Here is a 27,271-nt window from a genome sequence, read left to right as displayed (position 1 = left end):
CTTACATAAAGCTTCATTTTAATAAGCAATCGTCAGTGTTTGAAAAGGGCTGAACTATTAAAAAGAAATTGTAAAAATTCCAGAATAAGAAATATCTTCAAGTTATAGAATTATTTTTATTAGTCACTCGGTTTGAGGAGGTGTGCTTAACTTCATAAAAATGATAAGGACCCCTGCAGCTTCATTTCGAATCCATTCAAACCCTAGCAGTGTCTTCAAAATAATCACGCCCATATTTTACAACTATTTTTAGCAACTGCTCCATCTTCCTCCAGTGAAATAACAACCTTCAAATCCCAAGGACGCTATCAAATTCCCACAACCCTTAAATTTTCCCAGCATGAATCATATTCCTCAGTAAAGTCCGGAATACCCCAAGAACAACCACCCTTAAATGTCAAGGCCAGCATCAGTAACTCCCCCTCCACTCCTCACCCCCCCCCAGGGTCATCTTCCAAATCCAATCTCCATTTCACCCATTCCCAAAGTCCTTCTGTGCCATATCATTGGTTTGCTTTCCAGATTAATTCAACCCCAAGGCTGCATCCGACGGACTCGTGTCGAATCAATCCAGACCAGTTGTCTTCCAATATGAGATTTCCGCAAAGGGCTCAGGGGAGTGTCCAACGAGGGGGTAACCGTGCCAGTTTTCTTAGCAAAATATGGGGGAGGGGAAAGGTGGACGTCATCGACAAGAAACAGGAAGAAAATCATCCTGTCTGTGTAACCACACACGACATATCCAATAGCAGTGTGTTCGTCTGGCGTATAGTGGTCTCTTTAGTGTGTGTGTGTGTGTGTGTGTGTGCACGTGCGGACGGGCGTGTTGGGTAATCAATACTCCACTTATATCCGTGTCGTCCAGCCGAAGCCGGTCCCCGCGTTATTGCCTTATCATTATCGAGTTTCATCTTTTTTCACCGCGAACGAACAGGATTCGGGTCATCGGCTAACTTCGGCCCTGTTCTCGTTCACCTAATTTCAAAACTGGACACGACCGCACCGCCCGTTGAACTCTGTTTTAGGTTAACACGTTTTCCCGCCAATTTCTTGGCGTTAGACGGGAGCCTCTGCAATCGCTTTCTCTGGTTTGTTAGTCCATAATAGCGATGGACGATACGGTATCGATATTTTTCAATTTAAATATCGATTATTTTGCATCGATCTTTTCCATAATAGTGATGGGCGATACAATATCGACACTTTTCAAATCGAATATTTTTTTAAAAAAATATCGATACAATTCAAACGTATATTCATCACTAGTCGATAGGGTTGGGTTGGTGCTCGCTAACCAGGATTGGTCAATGAACTCTCCATGTGTCACTGATATTTTTTTTCCCCAATTATATTTGATGAATTGTATATCCACTTTATAGACCATTTCGGAAAAATGTTTTAATGAAAATTTATTTTAAGGCCACGTTTTTGTAATTTTTAATTTTGTTTAACGTTTGTTTAATTAACTTCTCGAATCTCAAAATCTGCATGCTTTGCACTACCTTGGGGTGGCATTTTTCTTATAATTATAGCAGAAATTTCTTTGGTCGCTATTCGAACTAATTTGAACCACCTATTTTAATAAATGTGATAGGTAAATTTACACAGTTTAATCAATGAAGTTTCATTTTGTTAAATGATATTAAGTATCTGGCACCAAGTTTGGTTCAATGTAGTCCAAAATGCATTAGGTTACAATTGGAGCAGTCTAATTCATCTTATAATAAATGTAGAGCCTCTTATATTGGAAAGATTCACTAACTATTTCAAATTTTTCTATGTTCTTCTTGTGTTATTTAACCGTGCCAATATTTCGAAGTGTTTATCAGTAATTAAATAATAACACTACTTTGTGTTAACCCTCTTGCTTCCGGCATAAAGCGTCCCTATATTGTTAAAATATAGAATATAATAGAACAACATCGAAATCTAACTCCTTCTATTGATTTTAAACAGAGACATCTCCATTTAAAAATTGGCGCCAAAGAATTCTTCGCGCGTGAACCGAATAGGCGCGAATTGACACACGGGACTAAAACGGTTGAGTAGCATTTAGATGGTAGTATGTACAATTTAATGTTAATGTTAAGCAACACTTAGAAGGAAAATTGTATTAGGTGAGATAGAGGTAGTAGAATTGTTTACATGTTTATAACTTACATTGCGGAGTCTACCCTGTGTTCTCAGTGCACTGTCCTGCATCACTTTTCTGGTGGCCCTTTTGGGGGGTAAGTTTGCCAACATTTTCTGAATACTCTCACCTGCATAACAAAACAACATACAATCATGAATTATTTAAGCACGGATACAGACTTCACTAGTATTAAATACAAGGTGATCAAAAAGGACTCTACCATCCTTGTAATTATATGTCATATGAAAGAGTAGTGTGATTGTAAGTAACAATTTATAAAGCAAGTATCTTGCTAATAGTATTAATAATTATATATACTCCTTAATATTAATAATAATATTGATGTCATTAGAATATTCTAAAGTAGCAGTTAAGCAATTTTTTCACCTGTGAAAAATACATGTCTTCTGCTTTTAAATTTCCTGTGAAATAATTTGGATACTCATTTCAATAGTTTGCAAAGTCATATAAGACTCTGCTAAGACAGAAACTAAACAATCAATTTTATTTAACTAGGATTGATTTAAAATATGTATCATAAATTATACAATCTCACACTTTAAATTCTGTGGGTCATTTAATGTTTCACTGTCTAAGAGTAATTATTTAATTATATAAAATATAACTTGATTTTGAGAAACTGGTTAAGGGGGAATACTGTTTCTTAAAATGTGCTTACCAACTACAACGAGATATTAATATTAATCAGGATACGATTAATCAGTTCGAAGTTATGCCATAAGCGGCCGATGTAATTATTGCATGGCTAAAAGGAAGTTATTAGATAAGTGATTCAACTAAATGAAATAAAGTTTTAATTAGTCCAGTAATTAAACGCTCATCTGACATGGCTCAACAAACTCAACGATACAAGAGGGCATAGACTTTCTCTTGACACATGAAATCACATAATTAATGTTTTCTTAATACCCCCTGAGAATTCGAACAAGGGTGAAAGGATATTTGCTCACTTTCAATCACACTGTATACTTCAGAATTACATGCAACTTTATTTAAGCAAAGATAAAATCTTATGTAACCCTACTTAAATTTGGCTCTTATTTGACACTCTGGTTCCATAAAGAACAAGCGAAGCAAGTAAAACTTTTGAATCTCCACTAATCTTTATTTGTATACCTTAAAAAGTGATCTCAACTTGAACAAACTGGGTGAAAAGAATTTATAAATGAAAGAAATAATCTTTCTTGTGTATCGGGCAATTATATGTTTAACTAGTTTCAATAATACAACATTTTTGGATTCCTGTGCTTGATTCCATTTGAATTAATAGAAGAGTCTCCCTGAACGTGAACTATTGTTGCAGAAAACATAAGCTGTAGAAAAGGACTTACGGTCACTGGGTCTAACTCTTGGGCCAGTCGGTTGCTTCTCCTTTGGGGTGGTCATCCTAGGTGTCTGGGAGTTCTGGATGTTCCTCTTCATTCCTCGCTGCCTTCTCCTTCTGCTGCGACTGCCGAATGGTCTCCACTTGCACTTCTTCTTTCCATTACCGAACAGGCCCAGCAACCATGCCTGGTCACCGCCACATTCCAGCATGTGCCTGTGCAGCTCTGGTAAGGTATTACAGTTTCTGGAGCACTTGGTGCAGACCTTCTCGACTAAAATGGCAGCTTTCGCCTTTGCAGTGGGATCGTCCTTCCCTGGCAGGAACAGGTGCTTGTAGAGCTCCCTTTGGTCACCGGAGAACTCGAAGTGCGAGCACCAGACATTCGGATGAGTGGAAGCTTTGTGGTCCTCCATCTCCCTCAAGGTGACCTGGAATCAGAGGGTAAGAAAATTCGATTAATCCTAGCAGATTGTGTATCATATTGTAACTAAAATCAATTTTTCATAGTATTTTTGATCTATAAAAATCTTTACACAGTAAAGGATCGGTTGAAGTAACAGACTGTTTATTGGGAACCATGCTAAGATTTATAATTAATTTTCAATGAATTATTAGGTATTATTAATATTGACCAACAGTTTGGACATGCTGAACGAAACTGAGAAAGTAAGTCAGAGTGAGATTTATAGGCAACATTTGTTACATTTCAGGAGTAAAAGTATACTCCCGGTAGTTGCTGACAGCATGAACTAGATATTTTATCAAGGAACTAGATGCTCTTTGACATCAGAGAGATACAAAGCATAACGGTTGAGTATAAATTGTCCAGTATCTCCATAGGCATTGCAGTCCCTCATGATCTCTTGTCTAGAATAAGAAAGTTACATTTTGCTGGAATTGGAATACTATTAATGTACAGTATTTGATTATTTATTTCATCATTAATATGAATACTTCTTTAGTTCGTAAGTGTAACTGAAATTACACATTTGGAAATAATTTGAAAGGAAAAAATTAAACAATAGTTGATTGATAATTGTCTTGATATTATGCACTTGAATCGATAAGTCTGGACTGGAAACGTATTCCAGAGATTCATTTAAGATAGCTGATACCTCTTTCGACGCTACTGACATTTACAAACGATTAGTTAATTAATCGACCAATTGATTGGCAAGTATAGATCGAAATCGTGACCAGTGAAAGGACGTCCCTTGATATTGATTGACAATTAGTTGGCATCAAATGAATCTCGATTGATCACTGCTCTCTGTTACAAATTAATGTAACGTCTACATGCAATAAGCGTGATTACTCGATTTGAATTAATTACTCTGTTTCATTATTGATTAAGCTCTTCTATGTCACTCGGGAATTAAAAAACCATTCGAATATGTAGAGGAGACGATAAAGTATTCATAAAACAGTTGAAATATATTCAGTACATTCAGAGTATTAAAATTACAGTTTGACAGACCAATACGATATTAGATAATTTTAATACTGTTAAATCACCTCATATTCCATCAGTCTGGATTACTTGCTATTGATTATTTTGCACTGACTTTTATTCAAGGGTATTCTCGTAATTTTATTTAACATTAACAAACGTTTTTGACCAATTTCAACATTAATTCACAGCCTGTAGAATACTAATTTTAGATATTAATTTCAAGTTGAACTGAAATTTTCTCGTTCTTCTACCATATTTCACAAATTAACCATTTATACCACCATGTAATTGAAGTCATACACTCATAGGGTAGATGTCCCAATTATTGGTACCTTAAGATTTTAAGGTAACTTCATTCAATCATTTTATGTGTTGTTTAATCTAAAAATCGTCCGAGTTTAGAATATATTATTTAGTATCCTAAAACAATTGTTTTATACATTAAGTATGACGAATTAATTAAAATCTTCGAGCAATCCCAGATTCTTCTCCACAATTCTTTCCATGTTACGTTTTTATTAAGTAAAATAAATGAATTGGCAGGTATTAGAGACATTGGTAATAATTGGGACATTCATCCTATATCTGAATTAAAAATTTTACTTCGTGTTTTCACCACAAGGTGGCATAGCATCTCATTATTGAACCACCATTTCACAATCAAGGATTTCAATACATAACAAATTAAAAGAAAATTCTTAAAAATTGTAAATTAATTATTAATTCACATCCAAAGGTTAACGTTTGCTATTTTGAGGTTATATAATTTTCGTTTTCTGTCACCAAAACAAAGCTAGGTTATAAATGGTTAACAAACGTTTCATAAATTTCAAGAAACTCACGTGTTTGGCAGCGCAGGCGCCACAGATGTAGATCCGTGGTCTGGACCATTCCCCGGTCAGCTCGGCGTAGACACGTTCCTGCTTCTTCGCCTCTTCGCTGGTCGTTTTCTCGTCCCACTTCCTGAGTCTCAGGAAATTGCCGAATTCCGGGGTGAACTCGGTGAGCAAGTGGGATGTTTTCGCCTCCCGCACGTCCATCTTGTGCTCCTTCGATTTAACGTCGCAACGGGACGACACCTGGTCGATTTCTGGGACTTTCCTGTCCCCTGTTAATTCCTCCAGGTCCTCCAACTTCCTTAAACTAAGGATCTCGGTCTGGTCGATGTTCGTGGTCTCTGACGGGCTGTGAAGTGCAGTCTGCTGTATCCTGTTCAGAGTGATCCGTTCCTTCAGCAACTGTTGCTTCTTCCTCAGGGTCAGCTGGGTGGAGATGTCGAACTTGCTGAGGTCTTTTATGGAGCACGTCCATTGTTCCTTGCCGTCGTACTTTCTGGGAAAATTGTACTTCTCGAAGGACACCCGTCTTGGATGGGACCAGTTGCTTTTCCCGGGCTTCTGGGCGTATTCACTGGAGTTCTCATAATCCTCGTTAGTGTACTCCTTGGAGTAGACAGGGGTGGCAGCGGTTAAGGAGATGTCGATGGGGAGCTGAATCTGGCTGACGTTGTGCTCGTAGAAGGACTGTTGTTGTTGAGGTTGCTGCTGAAGCTTCGAGTCCATTATGGACGTGGCCGTTGAGGTTAGGGCGGACGTGGAGCTCTGAAGTTTACCGTCCAGATGGTGAAGTAGGTTCTCCCTGATGTTGCAGCTGACACTGCTGTAGAAGGAACTATCGAATTCTGGACTGCCTGGGTTGCTGAACGTTTCCTTCCCCGAGACCACTGGCTTCAATAGGATAGGCTCTGTTCTGTGCTCGTGGTCAGGCTCATCTGGCCTTCTTTCTTTGGGACTTGGAGGTTCTGGCTTCTCCCTGGCACATGGGTTAACTAGGTCCTTGCTGGGCGTGGATGATTCCTTCATTTTTTCCTGGGAAAGAAAATCAGAGAAATGTAAAATTCATGCAAACGAATTCGATATAGTATATGGTCTGTCCAGGGGTTAATCTGGTCTAGAACTTTGTCTTACCTGAAGGTTCCTCTCCACGTTCACCCCATGGTTCTCGGTCATGTGGCAGACCAGAGCTTCCCTGGTGGGGTACCTCGTGGAACACTGAACACAAGCATGGTACTTGTCGCCGTGGCTGCCCACCATGTGCTGGAACAGTCCATCTAGACTCTCGGCGCACTTGTCCGAGCAGTACTGGCAGTTCTGGGAAGGTTTCCGCGAGTTTCTTTCCGATCTTCTGCCGCCACCCTGCTGGTGGACCCTTTCGGTGTGTCTTTGCCTCAGAGATATGGAGAGAAACTTTCTGTCGCAATAGAGACACAGATGCCTGACTGTGGGGGATGGGGGTTTGATGGGAGACTTGGCTCCCTGTGACGAGGAGGAGGAGGAGGATGAGGATGAAGGGGATGATGGTGACTGGGGAGCTGCCAAGTCATTTGTCTGGCAATTCTGAAGCACCGAGGCCACCTTATCCAAGGGTAAACTACAATGAAGACTTGTCATAGAGAGGTCTTGGTTCCTGGTATTCCTGGAGTCCTCCTGAGAGTTCTCCAGGGTCATCTCCTCTTTCTCTTGACTGTTCTCATCGATCAGCTGATTGATGCCGTTCAGAAGATCATTTAAAAGATCCCTGCAAACGTTCCTCAGCTCCACGTTCTCAGACACAAATTCCTTAGGATCCTCCTTGGTGAAATCATTGCTTATCTTCTCATCCGACTGATGATCGCTCAGCCTCTCCATGATGATCGTCCCTAACGAACGGTTCTCCTTCTTCTCCTCATCGAAGCTCTCCTTTGCTGTCTCAACGTCCTCCACTTCCTTGGAAGAACACTTGCCACTCTTAGACACGTTATCATCATTGGTTTCAGCTTGACAGGGTTTCACCTCTTCGTCGGGAAATTTTTTCTGACTACTTCTCACCTCCGAACAGCTTGAATCCTCACTCTGCTGCGAGGTCACGTCTTTCTCGCCCAATTTCATATACTCCAAGCAAGGCTCCTCGCCCGCGGCGCCACTTTCCACGTTCTCGGGCTTCCCTAAAAGGAAGACAGCAGTCTCTGTCCTGCTTTCGTTTGGCTTCGAAGGCTCGAATTTCGCGCCTGGACCTTTCGAGTCTTCGTCCTCCTGGTCCTCGGGCAATTTCTCCGGCTCTGTGCCTTTTTCACATTCCTTTTTCCCGACCTCTTTGCCGTCCTCCTCCTCGTCCTTGATCACCCCGTTCAGCACCGTCATCACATACTTCTCCAGTGTCTCCAGGTTCCTCTCGACGCTATTCCTGTCGTCCTCCTCTTTTCTGGGGGAGTCCCCGGTCCTCGAGTCCGGTACCTTTTTTCGCAGATTGTTTATCACGTTGCTCAACCGGCTCCGCTTGTCCTGGGCGGTCTGGGCGGATCTGTACGTGTGCCCGTGCTTCTCCTGTTGCTGCTGACGATCGCCGTTGGCGCTCGCCGGGTGACTCACGCCGAGATCGTCTAGGTTATGCGTGGATGCGACCATTCTTGCGTCGACGCACGATGGGGACGACGCTGTTGTCGTCGTCGCGATCGTGCTCAGCGTCGACGTCGTCGACGGTGAGAACCTCGACGCGCGAAACACCTCGGCCGATTCGCTGCTGGTCTTGCTTCCAGCCACGTCTGTGGAAGCAGCTTCTGGAAATCGATTAATGAGTTCGATTAATTCGCTGACATTTTTCAGGATCGAGATTTTGGTTTTTTTTTTTTCACAATATATACTTAAAAAAAGTAGTTGTTCAGAACAATATTTCGTACTACAGACTTCTCTCGATTATCGTCCCGAACTCGGGTCAACGCCGGGACAATAATCTTGTAGGGAGAAATGCTTCAGACCCTCGTAAATTTGTTTTTTGCCCGAAGTCTGAACCTCAGCAACAAAAGTGGAGGGACAACAAAGTGACAGATTCCACCCCACCCCTTCAGTGGTGGGAAGTACGCCTGGACAATAATCGTGTAGGACAAACCAGACGATAATCGAGACGAGTCTGTATACTTATACTGTTCTGTATTGTACTTATATTCTAAGGAAAGGAACTTCCCTAAAAAAAAAATTTTTTTTTAAATTTGGATTATTATTATTATAAGTATAAATCAGTCATATTTTTCGAAATTTTAAGGTCTTTGATATTTTTTTTAAAATGCGACTACATTTTCAAGATCTTCGCGTGACCTTGAGTACGAAAGATCCAAATAAGAAAATAACGGTAATAGAGGGATTACTGCAGAAAAGTTTGTCTCTAAAATCTTTCACTGTATAACATTGTTGCAATACATATCTGTGTGTTTAATATTCTTATAAATATCTCTGGTACTGGTAGACCCTGCTATATTTCTGATTTAATATATTGGATGATTGTGGATTTAAATAGGTGTGGAGAAAACATCCTTACATCTTTAGAGTAGTTATGATTGGTGGTACAATATGAAAGGTTGTGTTTACGTTATTTCATTATATTATACAATACTTTGTACCCATATATTTTTTTAAGCTGAAATTCCTTCTATCAAGTAACTTTTATTCCCCAGTGCACCGAAGATCTCGATGCTATGATAAAAATACTTCAGACTAAACTTATGAATATTTTTCGGGGGGGAATAGCAAATTATTCATTGTAATACTTCATAAAAATAGGACTCCAAATGAACATAACCAAAATTATCGTTTCCTATGTAGTTATACGAACTTGTTTATAATTTTATTATTTTCTATCTCCAACTATATTTCGGATTGCGTCTGCGTTGACCGATGCACTATTACTTCGACATATGATCAGGAAGCAATCAAACTTCCCCCAGGATGCACATGCAACAGAACTGAAATATCAACGACGTGTGTCTAGCGAATGAGAAACGTTTCCCAGTGCGGGCAAAAGTGAACGAAAAACACAGGTCAGGTTATATAAGCACTGTAGAGATCAATAATTCCCTGGTTGGACCTCTGAGGGAAATTTACTGAAAAGAACTGACACCTGTTATAAAACTGTGTTTATTTTCTAAAAAAAAAAAACAATTCCCTTGACCCTTAAAAATTCTTTTCTATTCAGCACTGATCCAGTTACTATTATCAAACTGGCACACAATGTACTTACTGATATAATGAAACTTTAAACCACACTATATAAGGACTTTGACAAATTCTATTTCATTAAAGTAAATTCTAATAAGTCGAGGACACTATTTGTGACAAAGCACAGTTACACATGTCTTATGAGATACAAGATATATATCTTAGTATTACACAATGGCTGTAAAATGTGTTTCATCAATCACTGGGTACATCAAGCTAGATGTAAAATCATTTGTCTTCTAATTAATTCTTTCATACGTATTATCTTGACTCGTCGTACACTGCAATTTACTTGAAGTAATCTGAGAACAGTGTAATTATCAGAACAATAGTACGCGCTAATCATTTCCACAGATAATTTTCTATTAATAGAATTATAATTTTCGACTATACAAATGTTCTAAAACTACTTTTAGCAGTTCTACTCTAGTATTTGGTAGTTCTACTCATGCTACTGTAAATTTTTCTAGTAATAGAAAAAATTAAATATTCATATTCTTATATATTACATTTTATATTTCATTTATAATTAGATGTAGATATAATATATTTTATATTTTCAACAAATACAAAATTTTCTGTTAATAACAAAGTATAGTATATAATAATTTAAAAATTTCCATTCTGTCGTCTTGTTTTTAACAGTCACAAACCAACTATATTAGAGCAACAAATTATGCATTGAAGGCAATACATTGCTCTGTTTAATAAAATACACACTTAGTAAGGTTTAGCGACAATTTTCATCCACGATGTTGCATCCACTGCAATTTTCTCTGGGCTATTGTCCCGTCGAATTTCGAAGGGAAACCGTGTTTCTTTCGAGGGAAAAACAGATTTACACGAAGCCAAACAATCCTCGAGCGAATAACACCGGCTGGAACAAGTTCGCCGATTCTCGTTTAATATCCCGTGTAGAAGTTATTAAAGCCTCGCTTGTAAGCCGATTAAGTTGTTATACGGCCGTAGACCGGCGTCCCGTCCGTACGAAAAATCTCCTGAAGGATCCGCCCGTTGTTTCCGGTCGCGCGGTAAATTAAATCCTCGGCAAAGGAAAAACTTCCGTTTCTGCTTAAACAACACACCTTTTAAGGAATGGACGGAGCTTTGATATAAAAGGAGATTTTAATTTAAATTCATTTATTTCAATTGTAATTGTAATAAAATGCAATGACATATAGTAATAATGAAAACATTAATATTACATTGATATATTGTTATATCAATGACATGGTATAATATAATAATTATAATACATATATTTTAGAATATATAATTAGAATTATAATATATTATGAAATATATTATAATTAATATTATAAACTACTTGATGGTAATTATAGCACCACTTAAAATCAATTAGAAACTAATAATAATGTTCATTGGGATGGCGTACTCCGATCAAGATCGCCTGCAAACACTAATTCGTGGAGGTTATACTTTCTGGAAGCAATATCCCTTATCTACAATTTCACATTAAACAAGGGCATTTAGAGGATAGTGAACAGTGAAACTGATGAAAATGGCATTGCAGTAATCCGGGGAAGCTCTCCGTTATACCTGTCCCTTTTTCGGATATAACCTCGAAAGTCGAAATTTCAGGGTCTATTTTTTGTCAGTGACGACATAAATTTTCACATGTTTAGATTTACTGGAAAAATTCATTTAAAATCAATTTTAAAAAACTGACCACAATGATCCACGGAATAGCGTGCTCCGATCGAGATCTGCGAACACTAATTCGTGGAGGTTATTATTTCTACAAGCAATATCCCTTATCTATAATCTCCTATTAAACAAGGGCACACAATGAAAACTACTGGAAATGACATTGCAGCAATCTTGGGTAGCTTCTATGGTGTACCCATTCCCTTTTCGCGTTTAACCTCAAAAGACGAAATTACAGGGTGGTACCGGAATCCAAGAGATATCTGATTTAAAGGAGTCAAGATTTTCAGACGAATCTGAGGTCTGATATCCTGGAACATTAAATTAGAGGTTAGATGAATGGAGTCTTCGGGGGTTCAGGATGTCTCTAATAATAGTTTGCAGTCTCAACAACGATAGGGGAGGTTAGAATTAGACGAAAACGTCGGGTTTGATTCCCCCCGATGGATCCAGACCGGCTGCTGGTCAGGTATAGCTGAAAGTTCATCGGGATTGGAATGTCGAAGGGTCCGCTTCGGTCAAGATGCGTTTATTTTCACGGGCTGAATGCCAAGTGGTGCGGGAATACGGCGCTACTGCGTCCAGAAAATTGCGTTTGCGAAACGCCGCCGGATATCTCGTTACCGATTTACAGAGTTTTCCGCGTGAATCTTCCTGGGAAATTGGAGTGGGCATTGGCGGACCGGAGATGATTTATTTTGTAGGTCTATATATGTCTGGATCTATGGATGTCACGTGGATGTCCAAAGGAAAAGAGGGTCTTATCACAGGTTGTTAGAAAATAATATCAAAGGAAAACAAAAATTTCTTAGCTATTGGATGTTGGATTAAAGTCTAATGTTGAGTGAAGTCTAAGTGAAAATGTTCAAGATGGATTAGGGACACTAGAATATTGTGATGTCTGGACCTATGGATGTCATGTGGATGTCCAAAGGAAAAGAGGGTCTTATCACAGGTTGTTAGAAAATAATATCAAAGGAAAACAAAAATTTCTTAGCTATTGGATGTTGGATTAAAGTCTAACATCGACTGATGTCTAACAGAAGATGTTAGAGACAGATAAGGGACATTGAAATATTGTGATGTCAAGAGGATATTTATATTTCTTGAAGGCCACTAATAGGTTTTCTTATCGCGCAACGACAATTGATGCCAGGATAAGATACTTTGGACACACAACATCTATTGAAAATGAAGGAAATCCATTATACTGATGTCATCATTGGAGGTTAAGAGGAAGACAGATCCTTTGAATGATGTAAGAGACTTTTGACTCTGTGGATATTGGATAGAAGTAGGAAATACACTCTGTAGGAAGATGATTAGGACTGAATAATGAATTACATTACCATACTATAAACTATAGTTACATTTGTTCAAAAATAAATGTAATTATGCGTTATCATGTAAAATCATCTACCAAATTGTTAGTTGAAATTATAAAGACTGTGTTGCACACACCTTCTGTTCAGGTGTAGAGGAAACAAGATTTACTTTCTCCTTTATCATGGTAATAATAGTGATACTTTTCTGATTGGCTGGAATGATCATGGTGAAAGCTTTTCTTTTCCATCTATCAAGAAAACTGGAGCTCGCTAGGATATAAATAAAGGATTCCTTCATACCTTCCTCTGATTACATGTAGGGTAATGGATTTCAGATGTAATCAAGATTACAAAATAATGAAAAATGCAGTTTAATTTAATAATTCTGAATCTGATGTTGATATAAGAACCAATAGAAGAAAGTAGAACAGAAGAACTATGCAACTTTCTCACAGTATGCACTACACATCACTGCACTGATCGAAATGTAGGTGAATCTACAAAGTAGTGAAGAAATTATTACATCAAATCACTACAACCTGATACTTCAGTGGAAACTAGATAGCCAAGCCTTTTTTCTTTCAGAATAAGGTAGCACAATGCTCATCCCAAGAAGTCAGCAATGCACGAGAATGAGAGCGTCTCCCGTTTAGGGATGCATAGAATTTTACAGAAGCGTCATCCTCGCATTTATCGGCTCGCGCGCCTTGAATATTTTTCCAATATTTTTCGCTGCACACGCCAACGCGACGTCGCCGGCGACAGCTGCATCGAAATTCTTCCGGTACAGGTTTATCTTCTGTCTGAAGGCTCGTCTGAGACCTTACATCTACCTCCTTCTTGCCTTTAGACCCAATTCAATTCTTTGATAATTAATCAGCAGCTTATAAAATGTAATACTTTTTGAAAGATCAGTGATACTGGGTCTGCATGACTTTTGCTGAGAACAAGTAGATAAAATTTAGATAAATGAAAACTGTATTCAATAGATACGCAATGTTCTTACATTGATTTGTTTATTGGGGCAATTTTAGGTGCTTTAGAAATCAACAATTTCATGTAACGAAACACAACCTACCAAATTTTTATGTATATTGGGGTAAATAAAACATAGAAATATTGAAAATACACTAGAAATGGAAATGTACCTCGAACGACTTAATTTTTTGTTTTAATGATCTTTCCATGAAAATAGAGAGTAAATAATAATATAGAAGTAGTGTGTATTGCATTTAGAAAGAGTATTTCTATTATTATGGCAAGAAAATTCTGGCAAGGTCAAAGGGACTTCCCCCTTGGTGAAACGGAAATTCCATTTATACAAAAAGTACTATAAACAGGCCTGCAAACAATAGAGGCTTGTAACTCAGGTACTGGTCACCAGATGTTCTTGGTCAATAATTTTCATCAAAATAGTTCAGTCTTCTTCCAACTCTTAAAGTGAACGGACGTGTCTTGGAGGTTCTTCGCGCGAAATAAATCCAAACGTGATAAACAAGAGAAAGATACGATGTGATAAAAGACTGAAGCCACTAAATAGTGGCTTAGTGGTTTCCAAGTGTTTGTGACTGTGTATCAGAGTGAGTTTCTATTGGATATTTAAAAAGTGACACTAACCAATAACATGTTAATTTTAATATCAATAACTGAGTGTTGTAGAGTGAGGTAAACTTCGGGTAAACAATTTTTCTGGTAAAATTGGTGAACTTATTCTTTGAAAACTGTCTAGGGAAATTAGTCAATAATAATTCAAAGAAATGTTACCATCTACTGATACAGTAAACTTTGAAGTACAAAGGGATTTCTATTATCCACTGTGCAATGTGATAAAGGAAACTTTTCTATTTCCTTGTAAAGTATAACGGGATTCTTTTTGCTTTGGTAACTTTTAACTTCGTTACGATGGTAGTCATTGGAAACTGTAGAGATTCTTCCTTACGGAATTGTTCAGTGCTCACAGCAGAGATCCATTTTCCTGGGAAATGGAGTCTTGAAAGTAAGAAGAATTGGAGTAAGAAAGAACAGTATTCGAGTAGTAAGAGAACAAAACAATGAGATAACGTATTTTGAGCTAATCAGTGCTACCAACTATCGGTACATTTCTTTGTACCCTTGACCTACAAATTTTACAGTTTCATATATCCTTTAATTTTACAATGGACAAATCAGACTGATTTCTTATATTTTTCAAACGCATACTCCGTAGTCAGCCATTTCGAACAATTTGTTACAATTTATCAGACATAATATAGAAAATATTTGATTGCTTTCTATAAATATTAGAAATGGTACCATCGATAGCTCACCCAGGCAACAATTTTTTTTTTTTTTTCGAATTTTTAACGCCAATTACATTTTCTATCCAACCAGATGATTAAATTTACAATCAAATATTATTACGTTTCATTTAACTGTTTGCCACAGTGCAACGGGAAATCGAACGATCGCCAATATTTCCACGAACGCGACGATTCGAGCGAATTACGGGGAAAAAATATAGGGAGCGCGCGAGGTCGTGCAATTTTATCGCACACATAACTCCTTTTTTTCTCTCTCTCTTTATCCCTCTCTCTGCAGCATCGTACAACCTTTTCCGCCGATGTAGTTTCCTCTCGAAGCTCTTCCCATTTCTTTACTTTTCCCGTGCTGAACCGGTACAGTAGGAAGGAAGAAGAAAAAAAAATTCACGGAATTCCTCACAGATAATACTCGAAGCACTAACCACCCTCGGAATAAAAATACTTCTGGTGAATTTCATGTGTATGGAGATTTGACGTTGCAAAAAATACTGGAATCCTTAATATCACTGTAAATTTAATTTATAGAAAGATCTCGTGTCGGACAGACATTGGAATTTAAACTGCAGTTAAGTTAATGTTAGATTCCAGATAAATGAAAGCTTTGGAGGATGAAGGTGTTACGGTGGAAATATTTAGTTTGTTATAAAGTCAGTTTAAAAGTCATTCTTCCTGTATTTGCCTTTTTGTACTTTTTTATTCTGTGGTATGACAAAGTGAAATAAGGTATGTATTGTATTGTGAAAGAACATGGCATACCACTTTCGTTCACTGAGAAAGCTTAATTCTCACAGAAATGTTATACAACCCCTTTGTTCCTCTGAAGCATTCAAATGTTAACAGTGGTTGCAGAAGTACAGTTTTGAGTATTGTTTATTTGTAAGGCTGGAATGCAGTAAGATTAAATAGTCTGGCCATTATTTTTAGATTCCAGTAGCGAAAATAGACTTTCAGTAGAGTAATAAATAGACTGTGCAAAATTTAATTCTGTTTACACATTATTATCAACATATTAAAACTGCTAGTATAAGAAATAAATTTGTATTCAGGTTTTATTTTTATGCATTAGTGTCTAAAATAGTTCATTAACAGTCTAGTTGTACTAAACATGCTTTATAAATCATTGTTTAATCTTTAGTGGAGGTTTTATTAGACAATATGGTCATACATAAATCAAGAAGACAACATTGTTCACTCTTTAAGTGACTGCTGATCTGGACTATCATTTATCTAATGAAGTACATAACAGTCAGTTGTAGTTTCAATGAAGTTCATCATGTAACAATGATTGACAAGCATTGATTAATCATAAACAGTACTTCTGAGAATTTTAAATTTTGTATGTAGTGAGCAGAATTAACAGAACATTGAGGCAACAAAGTAGATTCAAGCTAGGAGGATTTTAGGGAGTTCTAGGAAGATCACAGTGTATAGTGATATCTGTGGTGAAAATACTTCTAAGTACACAGTTCATGCTTTCCCAACACACATGCTGCATCTGTTAATGGAGGTCATTCTAACCGAATAGAAAACACATTAAGTGGTTAATCATTAAAGCATGAGTTAATTGCAAACCTGCATACTACAGCCTTAGGCACTAGTTTCCCAATATACTTCTTATTAGAATTTTCATATAAACCTATGCCTACAAAAATGATAACACAGTTAATAATCGTTAAAATATTTAGGAAGATTAATTATACCCCAGTCTGCTTCAACTTTTGAACTGTGTTGTTTGATTACTCATCTGTATTTAATACTCTTCCTCCTTCAGTAAGATGAAGTTTCAAGTCAGTCTTCAGGAGTACTGAATTATTTGTTAATCAGGAAAGTAGTTAAAGTAGAAGTCTTGGGGTTCCAGCAAGTGGAAGAAAATTGAAAATTCATTGCAGTATACACTATTTTAAAGACTTATCACCCTATTCACTTTCCAAAGAATCATTAACATTCAGATCACTATACTAAATTTACTCTTTAGCTGCTTTAGTATTGTATCAAGTAAATAATTATTATTCAAGGAAATTGTTATATTGCCTTAAAATCACAGAATTTGATTAGATTCAAAAATAAATATTCAACTTCCTGTAACATCTACAGTTTCTACAGTACCGGGTAGAACTTTACCAGGCTGTTTGAAGAGAAAATCAGTGTAACTGTATTTGAACTATCAGGCAGTTCATGTAAAACGTTTACGCAGCCGTAAGGTGCATCGAATGGAACGGTCTAACTTGCATACTCGGTTTCCGGTGGACGTAGGGTTTGCAGTGGGCTCCGCAACTTGTAATTGGGTCATTTGGTTGATACTATACTGAATATTCGATTTTTCGGCGCCCTCCCACCCTGTGCATCGGTTATCACGTTACTATCATAAATTTGAGAAAATATTTGCATCATTTTAAACTAAAGGATCAAAGTATTAATAACATTTCTATAGCAAACGTAAGTAACAAAAGTTGAGGTTATACAAAATGCATATCAGGTTATACAAAATAGGAGTTATCAGGTAACTAGTAGATTATCTAGTTCCTTTAAGTACTATTTTTCAAGTAATTATATATATTATTCAGTACACAAGATAGGGAAAACTTTTCAATTTACATTTATTTTAGTTTCAGCTTTTTGAAGGGTCTCTGAAAACAGTTACACCTAAGCAAAATAAGTTGTTAGGTTATGAACAGTAAAATTGGAGTTACCACGTCACTAATAAATTCCCTAGTTCCTTGAAATACTACTTCTGAAATAATCAATCGGCCGAAGTGATTATAAATATTATTCAATACACAATATCGGGAAAATTGTTTAATTTCTATTTATTACAGTGTAATGGTAATAATTCCTGATCAGCATGCAGTATTTATAAGGAGAGACGTTTCAACAGTGATTGTAAATTAGTTTGCAATTTAAATAGAAGAACCAGTGGACCGCGAAATAATTTGCAGAGGGGATTCTCCGGTGTCGAATAATTTGCACGATAAAACTTTAGATCAATCGGCACTGTTATATATGAATAATAATCCGAAAACAAGTCCGTTGAAAATAATGCCCGGGCCCCACTGGCTTAAACGATTACCTTCCTCTTTCTCTCTCTGTTTGCGTTCACTCGTGCCGAGTGTGTTTTGCATTTCGCTTCCCTTGTTTCCCGTTCGCTGCACGTGACGCGCGGTATTGTAAAACAATTTTTATCGCTCGAAAAACCTTGTACCTGTGTCCGCAAGTCTCCACGTTGTTGCCCTCGCGCCGAGCCGTTTTGTTTATCACAATATTTGCGCCACGCCATCAGGCAAAACGAGCTTTCATTCGGCAACTGTCCGAGAGGAACAATAACTTTTCAATATTGTCGAATTAACTTTTCCAAATGGATGGAAATTTTCGACTCCAATCAGAGTCTATTTTCGAGGCAAATCAATTTCAAGCGAGTCGACTGAATTTTCAGCTTTTTCGTTATGTACATGAATGTTCTCTGCTCAAACCTCTAAATATATTTTTCATTTGTTCCCCTTAAAATATTTCAATATTTTGGATTGTTGTAGTATTATTGTATTATTCTGAAATTTCAAAGAAGATAACATTTTTTGAATACTTTGTTTCTTTTTATTTTTAATATTATTTGAAATGTTGTGATGCTTTGTGACTTTTAAAGTTACTTTCCTTTGCCACAATGTTATAAATACTTCAATATTCTGTAGTACCCAAGAAGGTAGCATTTTTTTATTAGTAATTCGTTCTTGTTTCCTCTGCTTAGGCTGTGAAACAGTGTTTGCTACCCTCCATTTATTCTTTTAACCATGAGCATCCCTAACACAGTATTTCAGAGTATTCTGTAGTTTCAAAGAAGGTAACAGAATTCCAATAATTTTATCTTTCCTCTGCTTGCAGTGAGACAGTTTTTTACATTGCCCCATACATTCTTTTTACCACAATATTTCAAAGATTTTATAATTTAAATTGAACATAATTCCAATAGTTTGTTCCTCGCTCTGCTTGGAATGTGAGACAGTTCTTTCCATTTTACCAGTCCCAGCCCTTCACCGCAATATTTGAAATATTTCAATACCCTGCAGTTTTAAAGAGGACGTAATCCCTAACCCTTTATCAAAATATTTTCAATATCCTGCATGCTTGAAATACTCCAATTATACAATAATTTTCGCTAATTAACTACTGTAATAAACGGAAAATCTGAAATTGCTCAGGAGATACCTTTAAATAGAACACAATATCCAGGTGAATTAAAGGGACTGTAAATTGACTGGGGATGCTAGTCTGTATCCAAGGAATTTAAGAAAATTTCTGTTGTTCTCCCCATTTATTTTCCGCTTATAGCTTCCCCCGTCCCCTTCTCTCTCACACTTTCCACCAGTAAACAATATTTCCGCTCCTCTCGTCGGCTGGTCGTCCTCATTCGACCAGTTTCCAGGGTGGAACGAGAGGGCTAAAGGGGGAGAAGACAGGGTGGAGTGAATGATTAGAGGGAAACGAAATGGAAGGGACAAAGAGTGTCGTGTAAACACATGAGTCAGAGTGAGATGGGGGGCAGAATGGAGAAGGTAGAGAAAAGAGAAGGAAGAAGGGATGGTAGGAATGAAAAGGGAGAGAAGGAGGGCGCAACGAGGAGAAGAGAAACGTGTAGAGTGAGAATTGAGAGGGACTCTTGGCTGGAGGGGGAGAGGAGGCAAACAAGGAGGGAGGGGAGCAGTGTGTATACAGGGTGTTGAAAAAGTATGAGGAAGAGAAGCATGAACTGTGAGAACTGGCAGAAAGAATGAAAAATTAAAATACAGGGTGACTCAGTTAACTTGATCACCTTGAATAAGCGTCAAAATTAAATGACATCAAGGGACACATATTATAAAGTACGTGTTTTTTTGAATGACCTATTTTTTATGTCATATCTTAATGCCATTTAAATTCGACGCCTCAGAATTTTTCATAAAGTGTACTGTTAAGTCATTATTCGAGGTGATCAAGTTAGCTGAGACACCCTGTATTAGGATGGATGGTTGAATCCTGAATTTTTGTGCTACTTTAATTTGTCAATTCTAGGAATCAATACTTATGGTTGGTAATACTGAGTTCGAGGATGTGTCATTTAAAACTAGCAGTTTCTGGATTTCTCGTGAAAAATATTTAACACTGAAGTTTGAGTTGACAGTGCAACATCTTATTCAAATTATGTTTAAAGAGAATCTTGTAATTTTAACTTTCCATTTTCAATTATCAATCCATGGTCTGGAAGCTTCAGTTCCATCTTTGACTCAGGAACAGGCAATCCTAGTTTTCGATTCTGTAATTCCTGAAGGTCATTTCAATTTCAAAGCCTGACTCGAGACATTCTCAAGTCACCATTGAATCTAGATCGCTCAAATATGAATTTCCACTCGAGAATCCCTCGGCTTGAATTTCCAGCTATCCCCTATCCCTCGTACTATATTCTCCTTAAAACTGGATCGTGGATTTCATACAGTTCTGGACTCCCCCTGTCTTCATTTGACAATTTCGCAATTCCGACTCCAGGATCTCCCCTTTAATTCCAAAGCTTGAGAATGCCCAGGCGCCGAAAGCCACGAAACAAAAAGTGATAATAAAAAAAAAAAAAAAAAAAAAAAAAAAAAAAAAAAAAAAAAAAAAAAAAAAAAAAAAAAAAAAAAAAAAAAAGAAACACGCCCGCCCTAGAACCACGGAACAGAAAGTACCCAGAACGATAAAACGAAAAAATGGACGAAGTGGCGGAGGGTGGAACACGAAGAAAGCATGAAAGAAGGGAAGAGGGTGATCAAAGAAACGAAGACCAAAGAGAGGAGAGAGAAAAAGACAAGGCAAAAAAAAGATAAAGCCGGTGCACGTTTCTCCTGACGCCGTTCTATCCGGAAGTCGAGGAGGGAGGGAGAGCTCTAGAATCGATAACCGCCCCTCTGCCACGTCGAAAGGGGTCGCCTCCACCCTCCTTTTAAATGGGGGAGATTGAGAGAGAGAAGAGACTCGAACGCCAGGTCGACCCCCGAGGGGGAAAACCGGCTGGCTGGGCGATGACGCCGACGATGACGATGATTCTCGCACACTCTGATCGCTTTAAAAGACCCGAGGCACTTCCGAACTTCAAACGTCATTCCTGACGTTCAATTTTGGTCCTGTTGTTGGAAAAGACACTTTTTTAAAATTCAGATTGCGGATTTTATGCATTTACAGCGAATTCAGGTGTCTAAAATTCGAAACGGGTAAACGGTTGATAAAGTTCAAAGACGTTTTTATTTTATTTCGAACCTGAGTTCAATGAAGTTTTTAGGTTACTTAGAACCCGAGTGCAGTGAGGTTTTTATTTCATTCAGAACTGAAGTTCAATTGAGGTCTTTGTTTCATTCAGAACCCAAGATCAATTGAGTTTTTATTTCATTCAGAACCGAAGTTCAATGAGGTTTTTATTCCATTTAGAACCTGACCATGAATCTAACGAGGTTTTCATTTCATTCAGAAGCAAAGTTCAATTGAGTTTTTATTTCATTTAGAACCTATAAGAATTTTTAATAGAGTAAAGAATTTTTCCATTTGATTCCAGTTTCTGTAAATAAATCCACAGAAATCTATATTGACAGTCTGGTCTCCATTTTATGGACCCTTGCATTTCCAAGATAGTGGAAGATCATTTAATTCTCCTGTATTAACATTTAAGGTTTCGAATAAATGTAACACTTGCCATAAGAATGGAATTCCTTTTGTGTAATAAAAGAATAAATCGATTTTCTTGAGATTGAAGTTGTAAAAGTAATCGTATGACAAGGGGTTAACTATAGCCCAAGAGAAGACACCCATATGGTTAGTGTCGATAATGTACCAAAGCAAACTAGTTTATACTTATTTCCAGACAAAGAAATTCCTTCAAATATTTAACTATGACATTCATTTTCATTTATGGTCTTGACACTCATATACCTCCATAGCTGCCGGGAATATTGAACTGTTTATTGAAAGGAAATCCGTTTCGTGCCGCGCGAGTTTTTCAATTTCCACCGTGAATCCCGGGGCATTCGAATACACGGGATTCATGTAAAACCAATTTACATGACAAGAGTGAAATCAAGAGCAAGAGGCATGGATTGGAAGGATAAGCCCATGAATACTCCATTTCTGTTAACAACGGTCTAGCATGAATGCACCAGACGAAGTGGGACAGCCAGGTACCCTGAATGTACTGAACGATTGATGAAGCTCAGAGCACAACTTTGTATTTCAGGCCGAGTTTCCAATTAAGTTTCCAGTCGTCCTCTGTCTGATAAGTTCTCGCGATGGAATTAAGTTTTCGGGACGAATGCTTGCTGGAAACTAGTATCCAATTGTTAAAAAGAAATTGTACCTGATCATTTCTTCAGTCTTATAGATGGAATAGGATTAAAAATTGAATTGTTAATATCCTACTTATTATCATTTGTATTCTACCTATAATAAAATACATGAGCCAATTCAAGGTAGATTAAACAATTTAAGATAGATCGCAGTTCCTATGGCCGAGTCACCGGTGACCCATCGGTAAACACAGTACCCAACTTTTTACACATCGAGGAAACGAATATTTCGAGATGTTGCTATGAGTCACGGTTGACCCAGCCACAGTTTTTAACGGTCCGTACTGTAAAGGTTAATCAATTCAAGACAGATGAGCCATTCCAAGATAGCTGAGATTTCTCCTCTTGTAAATATCAGAATTTGGTTTTCCAAGATTTTCTCGCTCTCCTCGCAGCAAAATAAATGCCGAATTCCATACCGATTCGAACTGGCGAGTTCTTGGACCAAATAACAGTGTCCAAATTAGGCTGATGGGAGCCAACAGATAAGGGACTAATCAGTCAAGAAACTAGTCAGAATCCGTGTCACTTCGGAGAATCCCCCCAAAAAAAGGAACCGTGCCGGAAGATTAAAAGGAGGCACTGGCAACGGTCCAACCGTCGTCTGGATTCCAAAATCGTGATCCACGAGGACACACATACATACACACGTCCGGTTGGTTGTTGATGATGATTGCCGGGGCTTCATAATTCCAGGCCACGCTCGTTAATGATCCTTCAAGCGTGTGTGTGTGTGAGTGTGTGTGTGCGTATGTGGGGCCGTGTTTCCGTGGAATCAACGGTGACGGCCCATTGACGAATTCAATTGCGTCGAATGGGGGAATTCACACGGTTTCCTGTGTACCAACCAGAACGGGACTCTCTGACGGTCGACCGTGTGTACCACCCCGGAATTGTCCGGGTAAGTTTACCTCGACGTCTAAATTTGAGCGGCGGTCGACTATTTCTGGGTGATTTGTAGCATCGCGTGTTGGAAGCGGCATCATTCAACCCACGGGGATATCAACGTGGAATTGCGAATAAGTGGAAGAAAAAGTGGGCCGAACAGAAAGACAAGATGGACGTCGTCGTTGCTAATTCGAAGATTCTCCAGCTCTGAGTGCTGTTGAGTCCACGTACCAGTAGCAAATTATGGTAGTGTAATGTTAAGTAGATACGTATAGTGCAGTATACAACAAGTATAATATAGTATAGCACATATTGCAGAATATAGTAAAAAACGTAGCACACGGTATAGTGCAGTATATAGCAAATATAACACAGTATAGTATATAGTATACTGTACTGCAGTATACTATAGTGCACAGTATAGCACACAATATAGCACTCAGCATAATGTAGTATATAGCAAATATAATACAGTATAGTATATAGTATAATGTACTGCAGTATATTATAGTGCACAGTATAGCGCACAATATAGCACTCAGCATAATGTAGTATATAGCAAATATAATACAGTACAGTATGTAGTATAATATACTTGCAGTATACTATAGTATCGCATATAGTAAAGTATATAATATAGCCCATAGTATAGTATACAGTATAGAATAGTATAAAGTATAGTAAAGTAGAAGTAAGTAGTCCAAGATTACAATTAGGCTGATTTCTTAAGCGAAGCTAACATCAGACCTAAAGATAATGTGAAAGTCTCTGTTGAAGAAGTCAGCACTGAATGTTCAAGATTTCCCTAATGACAATTGGACGAACAATGAAGGGTTCCAAGAAGAAAACAACGGATCTGCTGGAGCCTCAATTCATTCCATAAAGGGGCATTAAGTTACCCTCATCAAAAGTTTCGATTCAAAGTATAGAATCACATCTTAAGATTCCCCAGCGTATAAAAGATTGTATATCATGATAATCTTAAAGTTTCTGGATACGAAAATTCGCTATCGAACACACATACGCGCGACTGATCCATTTCTCCTTGTTCCTATTGTACTGGTAAGGAATATCGTTCATAAAAGATCCGCTAGGAAGTGACCCAGATAGAAGGAACGTCTCGAACAGAGGCTTCATCGATCAGGAAACTCTAAGCACAGCCACTCCAAGTTTCTTCAAACCCGGCTAAGAAGTCCGCCGCCGCATCATTTAATCAGTCTTACCAGCCGGACCGAATTCAACCCCCCCAGGGAGAGCTTCTAATGGAGAAGCTGGCTTCTAGCTTAGCTTCTTCGTCCGTTCGCCAAAGTTTCAGGAAATTTATGAAACGTCCGGTGGCGATGATCGATGACCAACAGTCCTATCGTTCAACGTGCAGGCAGCTCTGTTAGTTGGGTCTGTTGAAAGGATCTGGCGTGGTTCTAAAGCAGTACTTGTTATTCCCATTTTCGTGCTTTAGGAGAAATCATGCTACTTAGTAACTTCGGCTTTTAGGCGAAACACGAGTAAAATATATGGACTATTAGTCATGTAACGGGACTGACAACTTGGCAATCTAGAAATCAACGTTATCCCCTTCAAGACAGTTCCCTTGAGAAGCCACTGGAGACATTGTTCCCACTTCTTGGATGTCTTAAACTGCTTTCAGCTAACCTGTCTCAACATATTGGATGTTGTTCACAATTCCAAGATGATGACCCCTAAGTTGGTTTTTTTCTTTTATTTTTAGAAAAAGGGAACAGTCACGTGGATCCAGATCAGGGGAATAAAGGGCTTGTGGACCCATAAGAATATCCTTAGTGGCGAAAGAAACACATCCACAGAGAGTGCAGTCTGACAATGAGCATCTAAAAGAACTCCCTGCAAATTAATTTTTTACCAAAAAGGAGATTCTTGTGGCACCACGTGCTCTTTGCTCCCCTGATCCGAGTCCCTCTTACCATTTTCCCCAAAATAAAAAGAAACCCACTCAGAGGTTATGTGGAACTGTGAAGAACATCCAATAGGTTGTGACCAGACCAACTAGAAGCAGTTTCAGTCGAAGACTTCCAGCTCTGTTTCCAGAAGTGGGAACAATGTCTCCAACAGTTTGTGGCTTCCCAGGGGAACTATCTTGAAGGGTATAACTTTGATTTCTGGATAACTTGATAATATAAATGTCTACGCCATCAGTTCAGTTCTTTTTCTGACAGAACTTTGGACCTACTTTAGCCACCAATTGATTCTATAACCACACCATATTTTGACCAACGGGAACAGCAATTAGAAATATTCCCTGGACGTAGTTTAACCCAGGGGAGCATTCTGGGCCAGGAAAGGGATGGAATAAATAAAGATTTTCAGAGGGGGATGGGACTCGATCAGGAACAGGCTGTCCCATTGTCGAAATTCATAACATTAGACCCAGCAGGATATCTCGAACGTGAACCGCGCAGAATGGAAATCGAGGTCCCTTGATCTAAATATTTATGGTGGACGGGAATAGCTTGGCCGGTGATTCTCTCTGTTGAGAGACAGAAATTGTGCGATTCTTTCTGTTTGGTCGAACCAGATATTTAATTACACTCTTTGGGTCGAAAGCACTTTGGGTTCATAATATTAAAAGACTCCATAATTACAGAATCTTGTGGAGCTCTAGACCTTCAGCTGTTAAAATTGGTCCATTTGACTCTATTATAAGCTAGATCAAATTAAAATGATTGTAGATCTCATGGTAGGGAGAAATAATGTTTGCACAAAAGGTTCAACATTATCAATTATCATCAATCTTTTTTCGTTGGACCAAAAATTTAATTTTATTAGTACAATTTTAAAAACCACCCAATTTGCCTTAGTTGTTTCTACATAGTGATCTGTTCTAGCACATAGATGGTCTAATCCAGAATTCTATTTTTTATGATTCCTTTGTAAAATTGCAATTGTTATTGATTTTCCATGATTCTCCGTGTATTCTACCCCCTGAAAAGTCTCGTTTGGAGGGACCTCTGTTCATTCTTTCAACTGAACTCTTTCCTCCTAAGACTTCATATAAAGGTCATTAAGAAGACAGCGTTGCAGCGTGAGCGTAAAGAAACCGTGGCTAATCCATGCGTCCCAGACTGCACGCCATCTTTGGCAGATGTTCTGAACCGTGGGGAAGTGTCATGGGCTACTATTTTCCTGGATTCGTCGTGAAAAGAGTTAAACATACACCCAATTCTGGGCTAAAGCATGGAACAGAAGAATATAAATTGGTTGGATATATTTTATTTACCGTGAAGACTGAAGAATATAAATTTTCTACTTTCCAAGAGGAATTAAATGGAGTTGGGATATAGGACAGCCCTAAGAGTAAAGGATGTTTTCATCAGTGGGAGTCCCAATGCTACTTGGTGAAACTCGAAAGAAGAAAATAAAATAAAGAACGTGTAGAAATGGAAGAAAGTTTAAGAAAAGAAGATAGATGTTCTGAAATAGATTTATGGTATTTTAGATGGTGTTGGGACATGGAATCCAAGAAGAAAAGAATCTTATGATAGACGAAGTTCTCAAGAGTTTCTCTCTACAATTTTCTACCTAAAAATCATGAAGGGTTTAGGTTTAAAGAAGACAGAAATTTATGTCTTTCAGGCAGCATAAAATATTTCTGGGTCTGATGTCTGTTGCAAAACTTCCAGATCTGAAATAAAACGAATTGTAAATTCTGTATCAAGTAGGATTGGAGTGTATTGAGTTGAGCAAAGGGGCAGAAAATCCAAGTGAATAGAGGATGTTGAGGATGTTTCTGTTCCTTTTAGCATTCTTTATCAAAGCAA

At 38.0% G+C, this 27,271-nt stretch overlaps 1 protein-coding gene across 1 annotated transcript in view; it reads right to left on the bottom strand.

The window, feature by feature from the left end:
* The window catches only part of LOC107187065, a 62,576-nt gene that overhangs the window by 16,526 nt on the left and 18,779 nt on the right, over positions 1–27,271 (bottom strand). The window contains exons 3-6 of the mRNA XM_015575060.1: positions 6,903–8,530; positions 5,778–6,803; positions 3,487–3,910; positions 2,161–2,261 (exon numbers count right to left, since the gene is read on the bottom strand). Coding sequence (XP_015430546.1) covers positions 2,161–2,261; positions 3,487–3,910; positions 5,778–6,803; positions 6,903–8,530 — 3,179 coding nt within the window. The remainder of the gene's footprint in view (positions 1–2,160; positions 2,262–3,486; positions 3,911–5,777; positions 6,804–6,902; positions 8,531–27,271) is intronic.

The sequence above is a fragment of the Dufourea novaeangliae genome, unplaced genomic scaffold (assembly GCF_001272555.1).
Source record: "Dufourea novaeangliae isolate 0120121106 unplaced genomic scaffold, ASM127255v1 scaffold96, whole genome shotgun sequence".
Lineage (NCBI taxonomy): Eukaryota > Metazoa > Arthropoda > Insecta > Hymenoptera > Halictidae > Dufourea > Dufourea novaeangliae.
Note: the sequence above shows the minus strand (reverse complement) of the source record. Positions and strands in the feature narration are given on the sequence as shown.